We start from the raw sequence: 19,956 nt of genomic DNA, 5'->3' as shown, positions 1-19,956 counted from the left end.
GAAAGAAAAAATTTAACATCTCTATATCAATGTTATCAACGCTTAATTCATGAGTAGTAGACTTTAAATTACTGATATTAGGTTCTACTCGTGATCTATATATATATATATTCTACGCATAAAAACCATGGCTGAAATGATAGTGATTTTTCTTCATCTTTATATACCTTGGGAGAAAGAGAAGAGAAAGAAGAATTAGATTTGATTAGTATATGTAGAGCTCTCTCTCTCTCTCTCTCTTTCTCTCCTCAAGCGCGCCACAGTTGACAGTTGAAAAGAGAAAATGACATTATTCGCTTTGAATGAAAAAAATACAATAGTTTTGGTTGTAAGTAAAGAATCCATCACTTGAACAACTATAGAAAGAAAAGAGGCCAATTAAACAAATAAATTTCAAGAAAAAAAAACAACAATTTGTAAATGAATCACGCTTCTGATAGAGATGCATTTTTGCAGTTTGGCAACCGTTTGAGACAGCAACATTCAGATCAATTATCTGCACAGCTTCAAGTGCTTCGCTCTGCTTTACTAAATTTTGTAAACGAACACAGCAATGAGATCAACAACAATGCTGAATTTCGAGCCAAGTTCAACCAGATCTCTCAGCTGATTGGAATGGACCCTTTGGATTTACTACTTTACAGCAATAGTGGATCTAAAAAGAGTAAATTGATGGGGAAACGAACAACGAACAATTACATTGTTGGATTGAGTGTAAAGATTGTGGAAGTTTGTCAAGCAACAAGAGATTTAAACGGAGGACTTATTCCACTAAAAGAGTTGCAAAGCACCATCATTGCCAATGCACTCACCTCTTTGGACGTGAATTTGAATATCACTTTAAACGATATTGAGCAAGCTGTTCAGTTGTTGAATTCAATGGGAAGCAAAAACTATGAGATACTCGTGATCAACAAGGTTCGATGGCTAAAATTCTCATCTTTGGACAATTTATCCCAGGACCAGATCAAAATTTACGAGTTGTGTGAATTTACTGGTGGGTTTGTTACCAGAAGGTTGATTCAGGATAATTTCCATTGGGACAAGGTAAGATGCGAAAATGTTATTAACGAGATGATAATGAATGGGATACTATGGGTAGACTTACAAGGCGAAGATGGTCCACAATATTGGGAGCCATCGTGGATATCCAATTAATTATCTATTGAAAGCGAAACTAGAAGAAAAAGGAAAAAGGAAAAAGGAAAGGACAAAGAAGGAAAACAAAAAACCACACACACATTTACATTCATATTCCACGAATTACTATTTGACTTGGTGTGGCGATATTGAAAGTGAAGCTCGTCCTAAAGTTGTTCTTTACCAAGCATTGCTTTCTTAGCTGCCTTTTTTTCCAACCAGCGAGCATTAATAATTCTATAATCATCAGTACGTTGGCGCTTGCCTAAAGGAATATACTCAGAAAATGCCCGACCCACACCATCACCCAATGGCGTTGCTTTCAAGTTTGCCAGTTTGAACGCGTCCTCACGTTTATCAGCGTACAATACATTTTCCATAATCTTGGTGACCTCATTTTGAATGGAAAGCTCATATGCCAAAAGTCTAAAAGAAGTATGGAGTCTATTGAACTTGTATTCCAAATCAAACTTCTTCCATTCCATTTCAGGGAAGACACAATCGTAAAGCACCAAAGGTATATCATTGGCCATTTCGTACATGGGCTTTGTTGGGAATTTCGTCACGTCCATCAAGTCCTTAACAATTTCAGGACTTTCCAATTTTTGACCCACAAGGAACAAGATTGCAACCATGCAACGCACCTGATGCCACAAGAACGCATTTCCAATCAAGTCAAAACAGTAAAGATTGCCATCACTGTCCAACGGAATGATTTTAGACCTCCTTATATCTCTTACGAAACTTGTCAATTGTTTCGACCCATCTAATTTACAAAAATTACGAAAGTCATGCAGCCCTTCATAGTATTCGGCAGCTTGAGCCATCAAATCGATGTCGAGGGTGGATGTCTTTCTAAATAGGTATCGGTAATGACGCTCTTTGCAACTGAACCTTGCATCGAAATTTTCTGGTGGTCGTAAGCATATAGCGTGGACTTTGATATCGGCTGGAAGATTCGCATTAATAACGGTGAAATAGTCAACTTCCTTTGCATCAAATGCAGGATCCTGTTGCTCTTGTGGTGTCAAGTTTGATCTGAGCTTTATCGATATAACTTGATTCATGGCACTTACCCCCTTATCAGTTCTTCCACATTTGGAGTATTCTACTTCTTCGATTGGTTCTCGAATGAGTTTCACCTTTGCGAGTGCTTTTAAAATTATTTCCTCAACTGTAGGTAACGGTGTTGGGTCACTTTGAAAAGCGAGACCATTGTAGTTCCAACCCAAGTAGGCAAACTTTATAGCAACAAAACGCATATTCTGTTTACTCCAGTCAAACTCTTTTCTTTTCTTCGCCTTGGCTTTTGGTCGAAGCTGATCATCGGATGAATTTAAAATTTGGCCATTGTTTGTTCCTTCAGTAGAAAGTAACCCCACTTGCTCTTGATCCAGCTTTGCTGCAGTTTCAATTTCAGTTTCAGTTTTAGTTTCAGTTTTAGTTTCAGTGTCTAGACTTGTACTTGCACCTGGCACCGATCCATTTTCTAGTTTTCTTATTTTGGCTATAAGGTCCTTCTTTGTCCATTTTGTATAGTCAATCGGCAGTACACTGGACATGATTCTTGTTGAAAGATAAACTTTGTTTACTGTTCTATAATGGTTAGTTGAAATGAGGTTTCCAAATAACCCCAACCTTTTCTTCATATAACTATGGTTAAAACCAAGCCAAAATTTAAGACTTTATACAAAGAGAAAATAGATCTATTGATTTTTAAATTTTCATTATTCAAGATACAAATTTTTTTTTTTTTCCTTTCTTTCTTTAATTACATTTTGCATTTTACATTTTATATTTTACATCTTCTACATCTTCTACATTTTTTTTTTTGTATACATTTTTTTCTCTCCTTTGCAACACAAACTGGCGTTTCAGCTAAACAAACCCTCCATCGCTATTAGATCTCATCTCACAAATTGAATAGTCTTATCTTTTACTCGTACCACGCCCTTTTACTTTTTCATTTGTTCATTTATTTGTTTGTTTAAACTTTACTTTCATTCCTCAATCAAAAAAAAGAAAAAGGATAAAAACACGAGTATGCAAACAAATAAAGGGTCGCTTTTATGGGAGAATTTACGTGTCGATTTAGAGCCTTGGCTCAAAGATGCCATTCGTTCTTTAAACTACCCAACTATGACACCAGTCCAAGCGTCAACAATTCCGTTATTGAGTGGGAATAAAGATGTCATTGTGGAAGCAGTAACGGGATCAGGAAAGACACTTGCATTTGCCATTCCTGTACTTCAAAAAGTATCAAAAAGATTATATCAAGTACCAGAGGGCGAAGAAAAACCAGAGCCTGTCAAGAGAGGTCACATGCTTGCTATTGTTATGGCTCCTACAAGAGAGCTTGCGAAGCAGATCCAAATGGTTTTTGACAAAGTTCTTGAACTCTTGCCAGAAGAAGACAGCTATGAACCAAGGATAAAGACCCAATTACTAGTTGGCTTTTTGGGTAATGTGAGAGAAGATCTCGATTCCTACCAGGAAAACCGTCCGCAAATCCTAATTGCAACGCCAGGACGTTTACTAGACTTTATGTCATTGCAAATAGTAAAAACCTCGTCATTGGAGATTGTAATCTTGGATGAGGCAGATAAATTGCTCGATATGTCTTTTGAAACTGATGTTATCAAGATTTTGAAAATGTTACCAAAACAACGACGAACAGGACTTTTTTCAGCTACCATATCAGCTGCAGGTGATACCATTTTTAGAACTGGAATGAATAACCCTGTTAAGTTGCAAGTCAAGACCAAAAACTTTCTTGGAGAGCAAAACAATGCTCCTACATCGTTGCAGTTGTCCTATATGATGATTGAACCAGAACATAAGTTGACTACAATGTTGCAGATGTTGAGAGACAACCAGTTTAAAAAGGCAATTGTTTATTTCCCAACTTGTACCTCGGTAAAACATTTCTATCAAATGTTATCGAAATTGTGTAAATCCAGTGCAAACGATATTGATATCTCTGCTTTACTGTTTTTTTCGCTTCATGGTCAATTAACAACAAAGTCACGGTTAAACACGTTGGAGAAATTCACCGAAGGTAATGATGAAAGTAAGAAATATATCTTGATGGCAACAGATGTTGCCGCCAGAGGTATCGATATTCCCGATGTGGATTTAGTAATTCAAATCGATCCACCCACGGACCCTAGTGTATTTTTACATAGGTGTGGTCGAACAGGAAGAGCAAATAAAGTTGGTAGAGCAATTGTCATGTTGAACAATGATACCCAAGAGGAAGATTACGTTGGGTTCATGGAGGTGAAGAGCGTCTTTATGACGAAAATTGATCCACCCGAAGATAAGGATAACCACAGTTTTCATAATAAATTCCAGAAGAAGTTGCGAAAATACATGCTTGAAGATCGAGCACGTCATGAACTTGCAGTAAAATCGTATGTTGGGTTTGTTCGATATTACTCAAAGCACATTGCAAGTCTGATTTTCCGTTTGGCATCTCTTGACTATATTGCCATTGCCAAGATGTACGGGCTTTTACGTTTACCCAAGATGCCAGAGTCCCGATATATTGAGAATGAGAAGATGCCTGAAGACGGTTGGCTTGGCGAGGTTGTTGACATGGATACTTATGCATACTTGGACAAGTCTGCTGAAAAGGCAAGATTGGAGAATTTGGAAAAGGATAAATTGGCCAAAGCCGAGAATGCAAAGAGGCGAAAAGAGTTGAAGGTGAAGAATGAAGCATGGTCTAGTAAGACAGAGAAGAGAGAGACAAAGCTGGAGAGAAAGGAAAAGATGAAAAGGAAAAGAGAGGCGATTGAAAAACAATTGGAGGCAGAACAAGAGCGTGGCGGTTTGGATGAAGAGGAGGTGAAGGAAGATTGGAAGGATTTGGTGAGGAAGAATAAGAAGAAGCAGAAGAGCAATGGGGGAGGTGGAGGTGGAGGAGTTTTACAGGGGTCATTTGATGACTTATAGACTAATTATTCATTTCCTTTTAATACTTTTATTTTCGTTCATTCACGAGCATTATATGTGAGGAAGTAATATATATGTATAACTTATATATATATAACTCATATATATATATATATATATAGATGTATGCATGTGTGTGTATTTGTAAAGATACGTAACTTATAATTTTATTTATTGGATTTTAAATCGCTCACTACTTGATGTGACTCCATCAAACACATATAAGTTGTCCAATGGAATATACTGAGCCGTTGTGAGTTTTAAAATTTCCTGACTTGCAATTCCGCCCATAAAACTGCTCAAGTTGTGATAATTAGACGAGTTATGTGTAAGGATCTCTTCAAATTTTTTTCGAAGTGTGTCACTCAATGGTTGCTGTGCAGATGGATTGATCTCATCATGGTATATCCTAATAAAGTCATCCATGTACTTGATCGTTGGAGCCTCGTTGTATTGCTTAATGTAAGCGTTGTAGGTAAGGATTCCCCAATATATCCCCAACACTTCACTCGATGAGCCAGTTTCGAATTGCTCAATAAGTTTTGGCGAGTTTAGATTTTTGGATCCAATTGTAACGAAAAGCAATTGTGTATTTTTACAAAATGTGGCAATGGACTCTTTGGTAACAATTGTTTTTGGTTTTTTCTGTTTTTCGAGGATCTTGTAAACTTCATTTGCAAATGTTGACTGGTCCTCAAGCGCCTTATCTCGGTATATCTTTGCTAGTGTTGTATAATTTTCTGTATTGGATGCCATATCTGGAAGCTTACCAGGTAGAGGTAAAATATTATCATTGTTTTTGAGATATTCCTTCAATGCTGCAATATATACCCAAAATATTGTGCAGTCAGATGATGGAGATGTAGTTGCAGAGAAGGATGTGGGTGATGAGTTTTGCAAGTTTTTCGCATCGCTCAATTCTAGTAAACTTTTGATGCTTTCAGGTATTTCAGTCTTTTGGAAAGCCCGGTGACACGATTGCACCGCCTCAATAAAATTTGTTTCCAAATTTATGTTTCGCGAAAGGGACTCGACATACGTTTTAAATAATTTCTTTTCTGCATATGTCAGCGGGGGGTTATTGTTATGGTGCAGTTTCCAATGGTAAAGCGCCTTGATAAAGATTACTATATATGGGACGTGCGCATGTTCTTGATCATCGAGCAGATCCAAGTCAAACGAGTCGGCATATTCACGCAATTTTGGCCATGGTTTATCAATTCTCAAGTCGTATAATTTAGAAGGATCGTGTGTCTCAATCACGGTTGTCTCGTTTGCCAAAAGGTTTAATGAGCCGTAAAAGCCAATAGTGTTGACCACCAAAAGTGGAATTTTCTTGCTCCACAAAATCTGAATAAGCTCCTCGAGGCATGATATATAGTCGCTCACAATGACACAGTTGAAACTGTCCCAGAAGTTGCCCAGTTTGTCAAACGATAAGATTTTCTCTACTGGGTCGGTTATCGCGGTACCTTTAGCGTCTGCATTTAGTTCACCCAAATTGCGCTTAACACAGTCGGCGACTTTTTTGCCCATGTCGCTTGTCTTTAAGAAGAAGTTTGATGAAAGTTCCTTGTTGGTTACTTTTGAGTCGTCTATGATTGTGTATTTGCCTATACCAGGCAATATCAAGTTTTTCAATATTTCACAACCAGTGGCTGTAGCATTAACGAGACAGATTGAGCTACTCTCCAAGTTCTGCTGTCCTGCAGAAGCCCATAGCCGCAATTGTCTATCGTATTTTGTATCCTTGTCGAAACCCATCTTCAAGTATGATAAAAGACGGTGTCTTTTCTTTGTGCGTTTGTGCAGGTAATTGCGATCATATATGGTTTGAGTGTGGTTTAATTTAATTAGTGGAGAAAACATTTTGATCGTCTGCGCAAATGTGTGTGTGCGTGTATATACGTGTGTGTGTGTGTGTGTGTGTGTGTGTGTGTGGTTTAGTGTAAGAAACGTAACACCGCTAGCTAATTAATTCCGTTTGAAAATTTCACAATAAGAACTCTTTGTTTGATTCACTATGCTGTTTATAAGGATTAAATAAATTATGGGGAGAAAGAAAAAAAATACACACTAGGTGTAGTTATACTTTTCTTTTATCTTCTGTTTCTTCTAATAGGCTTTTTGCTTTGAGAATGCAATTTATATATCCAAGCAATTGTAGTAGTAGTAGGATAAAGAAAATTGAAAAAATCAAAAAGAAAACAAAAAATCAACAGTTGGTTTTGAGTTGGAACCTAATTTAGAGCAGAGCAAGGGTAAGGCTAAACAAAAAGGACCCTTCCGTCCCTTCCATTTTCGCAATTTCCCTTCCTTTTATACAGAGAAGTTTAGTTAAAAGCAATAGAGAGGTAAATGGGAAGCTTTCATCTGAAGCAACAATGAAACAAGTTTGAACATATTTTGAAGTATAGTACCATCCAATGTTTGTTTTACAATATATAATATCTGCAAAAATCAAGCGTATACTTGGTAGCTCTCACCTTGGATTTAGACGATGATATTTTGCAAGAGATATTTCGTTTTAAACATCAAACGGCGATGAAACTTGGTGTGAAACAGATTGAATATATACAAAAAGAAAAGCCAGAGAATAAATAGAGGAAAAGAGAAATGGATTCTGTGTCGAGGTCGCAAACAACTATACAACTGACTTGCCCTTTTACCTATATATATATATATATCTTGTAAACGCCACAGAGTTAGTTGTTCTTTGGTTCAATTAACAAACATGTTAGATATTTAAAAGTGAATAACCTTTATTACAATTGGTACCTGTTTCTATTTCCAATTTGTTTTCTTACATTGCTGTAAACAAAACGCTAGATAAGTAAAAACTACTTAACATCAAAATCAAAACATTTATTCTATATATATCTATCTATCTATCTGTCTATATTATTCAGACAATACTAGACCTGTGAAAAATAAAATTTGAAACTGAAATGGTGACAAAATTGGTTTGCATTATCAACACTGACTTTTTAAAATTACTTAATGTGTAAAATCAAGATGGGTAATTGTTGATCTGATATTTTTATGTTTGCACAGTTTAGTTACTAAAATTGTATCGAAACGATTGCAAAAAAAAGGAAGCGAAACAAGTAAAATAAATAAAATAAGTAAAAGAAGCTAAAAATTACAAGAGTTTAGTCCATAGTTCAGTTCAATGGTCAACTGTTTATACTTTAAAAATAGTAAAGATATCTACCTACAATCATACAACAAAACTTTTTGCTCTATAATAAAAGCGTTGTCAGTTCAAATTATGACCCATGTATTGACCCACATGTTTTCTCATAAAAAAACAAAAGCACTCTAATTTGTCAATGTTCAAGTGTTCCAGATGTTCTCATTCATTGCAGCGCATTCTTTTATTTTTTTAATTTTTTAATTTTTTTTATTTTTATTTTTTTTTTAAAATAAAAAAGACAAAAGTCGTGTAAAAAGGAAGACAAATGGCACTCACGTGCACCGAATCCATACACCAATACTTTAATCCCAAATGATTGATAAGAAGAAAAGAGATGGAGTCAAAAATTTTTTTTTCTGTCTGTCTGTCTGTCTGCCTCACTATCTGTACGCTCTCTCTATCGCTTTCGCTTTTTCAGACATTTTCTTTAGTATTGCCTCTGCTGGCATTTGCTCTGCTTACTGGAAAAAAAAAAGAAAAAGAAAAAAAGAAAAAAAAGAAAAAAATTTTGTCTTCAAAAGTTTTTCACTGACCATCGCCCTCTCCTTTTATTTATTCCCTCTTTTTTCCTTCTTTCTTTTTCCTCTTCTTCTTTTTCTTTTTTTTTTTCTTCTTCCCTTCCTTTCCCTCTTTTTCTTCATCTAGTATCACCAATTCAGAGCTAACGATGTCTGCTGCTAGCGAATCCAAGTACTCTGAGGAAGTCCTCTCCGAGTTGTTAAGCAAATTGCAAGTTGCTGACAACAAGGAAGAAGCTGCTACAAACATTGCAACTTTCTTAAACTCATCGATTGTTGAACACGATGTTCCTCTCGAATTCTTTACTGACTTGAAGAAACAATTGAAGTCAAAGGATGCAGCAACCGTTGTTGCTGCTTTGGATGCTTACAAACACATTTCATCATCCAACGACTTGAACCCATCAGTTGAACCATATGTTGTTGACTTGGTTGACGAAGTTGCTTCCAAGGCCGGTGACAAGAACAAGGATGTTCAAACTGCTGCTTCAAGCGCTTTGTTGGCCATTGCAGCTGCCATCACCCCAACCGCTGTCAAGGCCATCTTGCCAAAATTGATCAACAATTTGCAATCCACCAACAAGTGGACTGAAAAAGTTGCTATCTTGGCTGCTCTCTCACAATTGGTTGACACCGCTAAGGCTCAAATCGCTTTGAGAATGCCTGAGTTGATCCCAGTCTTGTCTGAAACTATGTGGGACACCAAGAAGGAAGTCAAGGAAGCTGCCACCAAGACCATGACCAAGTCTACTGAAACCATTGACAACAAGGATATCGAAAAGTTTATTCCTAAATTGATTGAATGTATCGCTAAGCCAACTGAGGTTCCAGAGACTGTTCACTTGTTGGGTGCTACCACCTTTGTTTCCGAAGTTACCATGGCTACTTTGTCCATTATGGCTCCATTGTTGTCCAGAGGTTTGGCTGAGAGAGACACTGCTATTAAGCGTAAGGCTGCTGTCATTGTTGACAACATGTGTAAGTTGGTTGACGACCCACAAGTTGTTGCTCCATTCTTGGACAAATTGTTGCCAGCTTTGAAGGCTAACTTTGCCAACATGGCTGACCCAGAAGCTAGAGATGTTACCAACAGAGCCTTGAACACCTTGAGAAGAGTTGGTGCTATTGGCGAAGGTGACAAGATTCCAGAAATCTCTACTGCCGGTGACGTTTCTGTCACTTTGGGTGAATTGGACAAATTGTTGGCTGACAAGAAGATTGCTGACAGATTCAACGTTGCCAAGAACTATATTGCTGCTATTGCCGGTGACTTGGTTGACGAAAGAGAAATTCAACCAGAAGCTTGGTTGCAAAACGTTTTGCCATTTGCCACTATCTTCCTCCACGAAAAAGAAGGTAAGGAAATCATTGAAGAGTACAGAAAGAGAGCTATTGACAATATCCCACAACCACCATCATTCGAAGATGAAGAAGATGAAGGTGAAGACTTGTGTAACTGTGAGTTCTCTTTGGCTTATGGTGCTAAGATCTTGTTGAACAAGACCCAATTCAGATTGAAGAGAAACAGAAGATATGGTTTGTGTGGTCCAAATGGTGCTGGTAAATCTACCTTGATGAGAGCTATTGCTAACGGTCAAGTTGAAGGTTTCCCAAGTCAAGAAGAGTGTAAGACTGTTTACGTTGAGCACGATATCGATGGTACCCACGCTGAAACTACTGTTGTCGAATTCGTCATTGAAGATGGTGAAGTTGGTTTGACCAAGGAAGTTGTTGAAGCTAAATTGACCGAGTTTGGTTTCTCTGATGAGATGATTGCTATGCCAATCCAATCATTGTCTGGTGGTTGGAAGATGAAGTTGGCTTTGGCAAGAGCTGTGTTGAAGAATGCTGATATCTTGTTGTTGGATGAGCCAACTAACCACTTGGATACCGTTAACGTTGCTTGGTTGGTCAACTACTTGCAAACATGTGGTATTACCTCCATCATTGTTTCCCACGACTCTGGTTTCTTGGACAAGGTCTGTCAATACATTATCCACTACGAAGGTTTCAAATTGAGAAAGTACAAGGGTAACTTGTCAGAATTCGTCAAGAAGTGTCCATCAGCTCAATCATACTACGAGTTGGGAGCCTCTGACTTGGAATTCAGATTCCCAGAACCAGGTTTCTTGGAGGGTGTCAAGACTAAGCAAAAGGCTATCGTCAAGGTCTCCAACATGACATTCCAATACCCAGGTACCTCTAAGCCACAAATCAGAGACATTAACTTCCAATGTTCTTTGTCTTCTAGAATTGCAGTCATTGGTCCAAATGGTGCTGGTAAATCTACTTTGATCAATGTCTTGACTGGTGAATTGTTGCCAACCGAGGGTGAAGTTTACGTGCACGAGAACTGTCGTATCGCTTACATTAAACAACACGCTTTTGCACACATTGATAACCACTTGGACAAGACTCCATCTGAATATATCCAATGGAGATTCCAAACTGGTGAAGATAGAGAAACCATGGACAGAGCTTCAAGACAAATCAACGAGGCTGATGAGCAAAACATGAACAAGATCTTCAAGGTTGAAGGTACCCCAAGAAGAATTGCTGGTATTCACGCAAGAAGAAAGTTTAAGAACTCTTATGAGTATGAGATTTCATGGACTTTGGGTGAAAACGTTGGTATGAAGAATGAGAGATGGGTTCCAATGATGTCCGTTGACAACACTTGGTTGCCAAGAGGTGAATTGATGGAGACTCACGCCAAGATGGTTGCTGAAGTTGATATGAAGGAAGCTTTGGCTTCAGGTCAATTCAGACCATTGACCAGAAAGGAAATCGAAGAGCACTGTGCTATGTTGGGATTGGATGCTGAATTAGTTACACACTCTAGAATCAGAGGTTTGTCTGGTGGTCAAAAGGTTAAGTTGGTCTTGGCTGCTTGTACATGGCAAAGACCTCATTTGATTGTCTTGGATGAGCCAACTAACTATTTGGACCGTGACTCTTTGGGAGCTTTGTCCAAGGCTTTGAAGGCTTTCGAGGGTGGTATTGTTATCATTACCCACTCTGCTGAATTCACCAAAGACTTGACTGAAGAAGTCTGGGCTGTCTTGGACGGTAGAATGACTCCATCTGGTCACAACTGGGTCCAAGGTCAAGGTGCTGGTCCTAGAATTGAGAAGAAGGAGGATGAGGAAGACAAGTTTGATGCTATGGGTAACAAGATTGCTGCTACTAAGAAGAAGACTAAGTTGTCCTCAGCCGAATTGAGAAAGAAGAAGAAGGAAAGAATGAAGAAGAAGAAGGAATTAGGTGACGCCTACGTTTCTGATGATGATGAAGATTTCTAAACTAAGTTAATTCCTTAAAAAGAGAACAATAATTGAAAATTTTGTTTTTTTTTTTTAATTTGCGTTTTTCTGGAATTATTTTGATTTGATATCAATATAATAGAACATCATCACATTTATCGATCTTCTTTCTTGTTGTTACTTTTAATCAACGCATATTTTCTAACTTTTTGTTTCTGTTATTGTAAGCACTCCAGGTCTTTTATAGTATGAACACGGATTATAGAGTCATTATATAATTGATTAGCTTTAAGAAATATACAAACATATATATAAATAATTTTCTATTTCTTCTTCTTCTTCTTCTTCAAAAAAGAAAAGATGACAAATCCCGATATGTTATAGATGAGAACAAGAATAGGAGGAAAGGAAGTAATACAGAAACACACACACACACCCACAAATGCATAATAAAACCTTTACCATTCATTTGGAAATAGAGTTGATGGGTACACCGAGTTTCAAATTCTAGAGACGCAACAAGATTGCTGTAGGAGCAATTGTTGGATAGGGTGAGAAGTGAAAATATGCTCAAACCAATTCTAGTAAACTTTAATCATTGTCAATTTAAAAAAAAAGAAAAACAATTTTGTTGGTATTGGTAGTCTTGTTCTACAACGTTTCATTTCATTACCATAGAAACAAGACAAAGAGCCAATACAAATAGATGATATTTGATTGATGAAAAAAAAATGAAAAACGCGGGAAAAGCTTTCTTTTCTCTTTATTATTTTATTTTTCATGTTTTTTTTTTTCTTATTCAACTTATCTTTTTGGTGACTTGAGACGCGTGAAATAGAGAAATAGGGGGAGAGAGAGAGAGAGGGGGGGGGGGGGGGTGGAAAGAAAGGAAAAATAGGGAGATGAGGAGATCGGGAGAGAAGAGGAAAGAGCAAAGATGTTCTTTCCATAGGATATAATGAGTGACTCAGGAGGACAAAAAGATTGATTTGGAAAACATTTAGAACAAGATGTATACTTGAAAGGTTGTTGTATTCACTGTACTGGGATAAGCTATGGTTACGAGACTTTATCTCTGGCGATAAACAGCCTAGGTCACAATCTGAGTTTTAAACTTTAAACTTCACCTCTGTATACACTAATCTCTGTAATGATCATGATTTTATCTTTAAGTTATACTGGCTCTGCAATTATTTTGTTAGCAGTGTTGGTGGTGGTTGTGGTGGTGGGGTTAGACTCAGTATAGCGGAGGTACGCCTTGCTCCAAACAACAGTGTTTCTTGCCCGAATGAAGGACAAAGCAGAAAAACAAAAGAAACAAAAAAAACAAAAAAAAAAAAATTAATATTAAAATAAATAAATTTATATTTTTCCAACAACAATAGACAACGGGAAAATACAAATTCACAAACGAGATCTAACAAAATATCATAAAAACATATTCAAGATCCCAAACAACAATATATTCCTTCTCTTTATCTATATACTATCAACCATTACCAATCACCATCAATATATTGCTCGTATCATTTAACTAACTAAGCTACCCTTACTGCTCTGTAGTTAATTTGATTCTTCAACTACCATTCTCCTTTCAATTTAATTTTCCTACCCTCCCCTTATTTTATTCACTTAAACTACTTTTCTTGTGGTAAAGCAAATTACTAAAGAACTAGACATATATTTGCACACTAGAATTTGGCAGTAACCAAACAAGATAATAAACAACAACAGCAACAACAAGTGTAATAGACATCGAAATAATAAAATAAAAACAGATGGCAGGAATAAGACAGTTGCGAATTGTGGGTTTAACAGCCTTGGTAATTGTATTGATTTTTGTTCTACATAGGGTTGGCCAAAATGCCGCATCCTTGGTGCACGCCCAAGCTTCGGATCAAATAGGCAACATTCACAGAACGAAATCCAATAGTGGACCCGTGATGGCTGATCAACTTGGGGTACCGGCAACAGGGAAGCTGAATCCCGTTGTCGTTTCCAACAAATTAGTTGATTCGCAAAATGATGAAAAAACAGATCAGGCTATAAACGACGAGATTTACAAGGATAAAAGCGAGGAAGGTGTAAAAAAAGTAGACAAGGATAGTGGCAAGAACCGTGGCTCTAGTGTCGATTCTGGTTCAGGTTCAGGTTCAGGTTCAGGTTCAGGTTCTGGTGCTGATGTCGGTACTGGCGGTAAAGCATTGGGCGAAACAAGCAACAACCAAGAAACAACAAATGAAAAAGGCGAATATGACCCACACGCTGAGTTGATCAAGATCCGCTCTTTATCTCCAATGACTATTTTCTCCAAAAGTTATTGTCCCTATTCAAAGAAATTGAAGAAATTGTTATTGGAAAAGTACGAGATCATCCCAGCACCCAATGTCGTCGAATTGGATATACATGAACATGGCGCAGAATTGCAAAATTATTTGGCCGAGAAAAGCGGAAGAAGAACTGTACCCAACGTTTTGGTTGGATCATCATTTGAAAGCAGAGGGGGTTCAGACGACTTTGAAGAATTTCACCAAAAGAATGAGATTATCTCGATATTGACAGAGTGGGGACAGGGAAGACTACAAGCTGTGAAAAAGGACGCTCCTTCCAACGCATAAAAGCAAAAAGATAAAAGATTAAAGATTAAAGATAAAAGAGAAGAGGAAAACAAAGATATTTAAATTAGATTCGACAAATAGTCTTGACCTTCTTAAAGAGTTAATTATATAGATACCATGCTTCTTTTATATATTAATAATGAAAAATGAAAAACAAGTAAATCAGAGTATTCATATGGGAGTATAACATGGTCTGAATCCCACTTTTCTTATCTACCCTCCTTCTATTCTTTACACTATTTTTTGTGACTTGAAACTAATGTAACATTAAATAGTAATTACAAAGCTATAACCGCTGCTATACTGTTATTACCTTAAACACAACCATCATATTTTTATCTCTTTTCCTTCTCTTGGTTCTACTCAGACATTAACAAATTTTTTTATTAATATTTGTATTTGCAAATGCCATTGTCATTCGCTCTCCTATCTTGTCCTCTATATGCTAATAGTAACACTTCCTCCTTATTTTCCAAAAAACAAAATAAAATAAAATAAACCATCAAGCTACCCCAAACCTTAGAATTTGGCAAAAGCCTTTGATTTAGAACCAGAAGCAGCAACCTTCAAGACGTTGAATCTGACGGTCTTTGAGATTGGTCTACATTGACCAACAGTGACAACATCACCTTCTGAAACTCTGAAAGCTGGTGAGATGTGAGCAGCAACATTCTTGTGTCTCTTTTCGTATCTGTTGTATTTTGGAACATAGTGCAAGTAGTCTCTTCTGATGATGATGGTTCTGTGCATCTTTGTTGAGACAACAACACCAGTAAGAATCTTACCTCTAATGGAAACGGTACCAACGAATGGACATTTCTTGTCAATGTATGAACCTTCAATGGCAGCCTTTGGAGTCTTGAAACCCAAACCAACGTCTTTATACCATCTCTTGGTCTTTCTGTTGGCTTTGGCCTTTGGGTTGGTGAAAATGTGTGGTTGCTAAAAGAAAAGGGAAATAAGTTAGTAATGAGTTCAAACAATTGGATTACATATACGGAGGAGTTGTCAACATTGATTCTTTTTTTTTAAAAGAAAGCAAAAAAAAATAGGATTGTCAGTTGGATTTGAGTCTGGCAAGTGTTTGGTGATGACAAATATCGAAAAACTATATTGAACATGCTAGATATAATGACTCGTATTCATGATAAATTTTCGTTCAACTTTCAGATCGACACAGTAATTGATCGAGTGACATCTCCTTGTTGAGTACTATAAAAGACTTTTATTTTTAGATAAACTAAATAAAATAATAGTCTATATTGAAACTCAATAAAGTAGAAATCATCCACACCCCAAATAGTCTTTAATCTCGCATGTGGCAGTATTGAACATGTATTTCAAACTCTGGTTGGTGCTGTAAAGGATTGAAAGTAAGAAATAACCACTTTTCCTTTTTGATGAAAATCTCAAATCACTTTATGCTGACTCAAATCCTTCCTATTGTTTCCCTTTCTTCTCAAAAAATAAAAAAAAAAAACTCCTCTGCAGTTGATCAAGTACAAACCTTTTGGAAAGCTCTTTCGGATTGAACAGTTAACTCAGTTGCCATTGTTGATGTTGTTGATTATGTTGTTCTTCGTAGTATCTCTTCTGTTCTGAATGCTTTGAAAAATTTCACTATAAAATTTTTTTGATAGTGCGTGAGTGTTGGTGCGACAGTATGCAAAGTGACCGTGTGTGTCTGAAAGAATTGTCGCGAAAGATAACCAAGGTAAATAAACGAGACACTCTTTGGTTGCGGATAAAAGAAAATTATAAAAAATTATGGACTGTGTACCTCTAAGCTACCATGTGAAATTATTAGCGCAGAAATATTATTAAATGGTGTTCGGTAGCGTTAAAAACAGCGTCCACGTGATAATAAGGTCTTAGACCTAAGATGGATTACAGGATTAATGTTGTAAGCCGCAATATCTTAATTGAGCATGTACAAAACGGCTGGCATTAATATGCTATTCAATTTACGTTTAGGCGTGATATATAGAATAGATTGTGGGGGGGGGGGGGGGGTGCAATTGCTTTACGAACATTATTTGTATAGACTTTTGGTCGAATAAAACAGGTCTGCTCATTGCTTGAACAGTAGCTATACTCCAGCCAGGGTGAAAAGTATATTTGGCTATAACTTTACATACTAAAAGTATTAAGCTGATTTTCGGTTTCTTTCTTTTCTTTTTATATATATATATATAAAGCTAATAAGAAGTAATCATATTACGCACATTTTTTTCTGTTAGACAAAATTGCAATAAACCTCACCAAGTAAAGTTTATGGTTGGTTATTGCAAAAAGAACCATTACTTGTTTGGTTACTTATAATTCGAGCAGTTGGAATGTGTATTGTGAATAGGGGGTTAAAAAAAGAAAAGAAAAAGAGAATATAACAGTAGACTGAAAGAATATCTTTATAACCATTGATCGTAAGAAAAGAAACACACTCATATTAAAAGAGTAGCTAAATAGCTTTTGTTATTTGGTGGTTTCAGTTATCAAAGCGCATTTTTCAAATTTAACGCAAACAAAGAGCGGGCAAAAAAAAAATAACAAATTTACATCTAAACAGCTTAGTGTGCTTGTTGATATATACCCAGAAGAAGCAGAAGCAGCAAAGGAAAAAAAAATGCAATTGATGATCGAGCAATGGCAAGCTTGATTTTTGATTAAACTAGTGTAAAGTTTACATCACGACTTCCTTTATAACAAGATAAATGCTGGTTATTTTTAATTTCTCTTCCTCTATTTTATTTCATTTATTTTATTCATTTATTAATTTATTTATTTTAATTTTGTTCTTCTATGCTTACAATATGTACCAGTCTTAACTAAGAGGCAAACTACCTACAATAACAACCATACATATATTATTTATATATACTTTATTGCAAATATAGCTTACTATGTAATCACTATATCGAGTAGAAGAAAGGTTAGTTTTGATAGAATCTTGTTTCCTTGTAGATAGCAATTGATAGCCGCAACTTCCAAATCGAGTCTCGAAAAATAAATAAGGGAATAAAGAATTAAGGGCAAACAGTGTATAATCGTTCTATATTATAAATCGCTTTATTAATTTATCAATTCCGCAATTTCACAATTCAACAGCCAGCTCCACAATCTTATAGTACTTACATCGAGTGTTGTTATTTTTGCTAGTTAAATATTGCCATCATTATAAACAATAAAGATAAAGGGCAGATATAAAAAGATATATATGTATATAAATTGTCCGAAGCGGATTCTTTATTCAAGCCTCACCTTCAAGCCTCATATAATTAGAACGCAGTAAATACAGTTGCCGCGAAGGAAAAACAACAACAACAACAATAATAATAATAGTAATAAACAAATAAACAAATTAACAAACAAACATACATACATACAAACAGGCACAACAATAACCACCAGTTATTATTTCCAGCGGGCGTAAAGAACATGAATACTTCTAGCAACAATATTGCCTCGACAACTTCTACAACTACAGCCAAATACAACTTTCTTCCTAAATTCAATCACCAGCATCCGCATAGAAGCCTGCGACATCTGAGTGCTCGATCGAATGTTTCCAATGGTGCAAACGCCGTGCCATCAAATGCTCAATCACAACCACAACCACAACAACACCAGCCAAGTCTATCAAGACACGCTTCTAGTGAAATTATCGACTCGCTTGCAAACACTTTACCCTACAATCGAACAGTGAGTTCGTCGTCGTCAATATTAAGCACACCAAGTAATAACATACGAACGTATAGACGGCGCCAGGAGCAACAGCAACAGCAACAGCAACAACAACAACAACAGCAACAGACATACACCAGTGAGCAGAAACATACACAAACACATGCGCAACCTCACAAACATGGTGAAAGTAAAAATTCTAGTCTCGACCCCAATGACTGTAAGCTGCGGAGTGGTCAATTGATTAGAAATAAGCTTCTTAATATCCATCAAACAACTAGACAGCAATTAAAACCTGACCCTATACCAAGCCTTCCTCCAGACAATGACAGTGATGCTGCAGTGCTACTACTGTCGCAGCCGCAACTGCAACAGAATCAAAAGCACAAACTGAAATTGCAACACAGTAGCAAGCCCGTGAAGCCGGATGCAGCATACTATTGTCAAACACTTATATTTGGCGATAATCTGTCAAGTGATGACGAAGAAGAAGAAGAAGAAAAAGAAGAAAAAGAAAAAGACAATGATGACCATCATTATGAAGACCAAAGGAAGTATATTTCACAAAAGAATATAGTTTACAACAAAGGAGCTTTAGGAGATGTTGGCGCATCATTACTGTCTATAATCAAGTCGATACCAGGCTATACAAAAGGCGAGTTGAATGCAGTGTTGAAACATGTATCTACTCAAAATTCGTTCTTCCTTAACGATGATGAACAAAAAAGAGTTTTGAATGAATACAAGAGACATCAATTGAAACTTGAAAGAGTCAGCTATAATTACAAATATGGCTCTAATGTGCACGTCCAAAGAAGGCTACAAGCTGATGACCAAAAGCGTGATGTTTTGCATAAATTGTTTGGATATAGTAACAAGATTAATGTGGAGTATATGGCACCAACTGCGACAAATAGTGACAAAAGTAAAGTGAAAATTGAGCACCTGCATCACAACGAAGACCACCTTGATCATGTTGGACATCTCGATGAAGAAGAGTCCTTATTCACAATGTCACTTCAAAATGTTCGTGGACAAATGCAATCAGATCCACCGTCATTAACACAACCTACTTCATTACCGTCTTCAACATCATTGTCGTCGTCATTAGCATCACCGCCATTATTAAACAAACGGGACTTTGATGGTGGATTAAGTATGTTTCAAGAAGTTAACGCTAACTCTACTCTAGATGAGGAGATGAATGAAAGGATTGCCAAATTTGGAGAATTTAAACAAGGCTTGGCCGGCACAAGCTACAGATTCTTGACAGAAGAAGACAAGAATGAGCTAGTTCAATTGGGACTTCAAAATTTGAGGAATTGTATAAAGCTCGATAAAGATGCCATTTATGGTGACATTAATGGAGATAACGACGACAGGGAGAGAAATGAGTGGATATAAGTGCGGGGAATAACGAGGGTAAAGGTTGCAGAAAAAAAAAATGAAATCGATATATATATATACATATATATTTGAAGTTTTACGTGCTGAATACATTATAGATTGAAAGCTCTACAATTTGGGTCGTAGTTCTAGTTTCCTATATCTGCTTTGTATGTGGACGTTGTACAAGACTTCTC

At 36.6% G+C, this 19,956-nt stretch overlaps 8 protein-coding genes across 8 annotated transcripts; 5 read left to right on the top strand and 3 right to left on the bottom strand. All coding sequences in view use genetic code 12, as the record gives it.

Moving 5' to 3' along the window:
* Positions 1–420: 420 nt before the first annotated feature.
* Positions 421–1,158, top strand: dot2 (ESCRT II complex subunit Dot2; the record flags this gene model as incomplete). Its single annotated transcript, XM_001524745.2, has 1 exon — positions 421–1,158. One exon carries the CDS (start codon positions 421–423, stop codon positions 1,156–1,158), a length of 738 nt encoding a protein of 245 aa, XP_001524795.2.
* A 149-nt stretch (positions 1,159–1,307) lies between these two features.
* Positions 1,308–2,702, bottom strand: DEG1 (pseudouridine synthase deg1; the record flags this gene model as incomplete). Its single annotated transcript, XM_001524744.2, has 1 exon — positions 1,308–2,702. One exon carries the CDS (start codon positions 2,700–2,702, stop codon positions 1,308–1,310), a length of 1,395 nt encoding a protein of 464 aa, XP_001524794.2.
* A 481-nt stretch (positions 2,703–3,183) lies between these two features.
* Positions 3,184–5,097, top strand: SPB4 (ATP-dependent rRNA helicase spb4; the record flags this gene model as incomplete). The annotated part of the gene is made up of 1 exon (XM_001524743.2): positions 3,184–5,097. The coding sequence occupies one exon, from the start codon at positions 3,184–3,186 to the stop codon at positions 5,095–5,097; it is 1,914 nt and encodes a 637-aa protein (XP_001524793.2).
* A 171-nt stretch (positions 5,098–5,268) lies between these two features.
* PVL30_004647 (uncharacterized protein) lies at positions 5,269–6,966 on the bottom strand (the record flags this gene model as incomplete). The annotated part of the gene is made up of 1 exon (XM_001524742.2): positions 5,269–6,966. One exon carries the CDS (start codon positions 6,964–6,966, stop codon positions 5,269–5,271), a length of 1,698 nt encoding a protein of 565 aa, XP_001524792.2.
* Positions 6,967–8,960: 1,994 nt separating this feature from the next.
* On the top strand, positions 8,961–12,113 carry CEF3 (translation elongation factor EF-3; the record flags this gene model as incomplete). The annotated part of the gene is made up of 1 exon (XM_001524741.2): positions 8,961–12,113. The coding sequence occupies one exon, from the start codon at positions 8,961–8,963 to the stop codon at positions 12,111–12,113; it is 3,153 nt and encodes a 1,050-aa protein (XP_001524791.2).
* A 1,739-nt stretch (positions 12,114–13,852) lies between these two features.
* On the top strand, positions 13,853–14,692 carry PVL30_004645 (uncharacterized protein; the record flags this gene model as incomplete). The annotated part of the gene is made up of 1 exon (XM_001524740.2): positions 13,853–14,692. One exon carries the CDS (start codon positions 13,853–13,855, stop codon positions 14,690–14,692), a length of 840 nt encoding a protein of 279 aa, XP_001524790.2.
* Positions 14,693–15,211: 519 nt separating this feature from the next.
* RPS11A (ribosomal 40S subunit protein S11A) lies at positions 15,212–16,244 on the bottom strand (the record flags this gene model as incomplete). Its single annotated transcript, XM_061119593.1, has 2 exons — positions 15,212–15,634; positions 16,200–16,244. 2 exons carry the CDS (start codon positions 16,242–16,244, stop codon positions 15,212–15,214), a joined length of 468 nt encoding a protein of 155 aa, XP_060975576.1.
* A 1,883-nt stretch (positions 16,245–18,127) lies between these two features.
* Positions 18,128–19,777, top strand: PVL30_004643 (uncharacterized protein; the record flags this gene model as incomplete). Its single annotated transcript, XM_001524739.2, has 1 exon — positions 18,128–19,777. One exon carries the CDS (start codon positions 18,128–18,130, stop codon positions 19,775–19,777), a length of 1,650 nt encoding a protein of 549 aa, XP_001524789.2.
* Between the last annotated feature and the right edge of the window lie 179 nt (positions 19,778–19,956).

Source organism: Lodderomyces elongisporus, chromosome 6 (assembly GCF_030384665.1).
Source record: "Lodderomyces elongisporus chromosome 6, complete sequence".
NCBI classification, from domain to species: Eukaryota; Fungi; Ascomycota; class Pichiomycetes; order Serinales; family Debaryomycetaceae; genus Lodderomyces; species Lodderomyces elongisporus.
The sequence above is the reverse complement of the archived record's forward strand: the minus strand, read 5'-3'. Positions and strand labels throughout refer to the sequence as shown.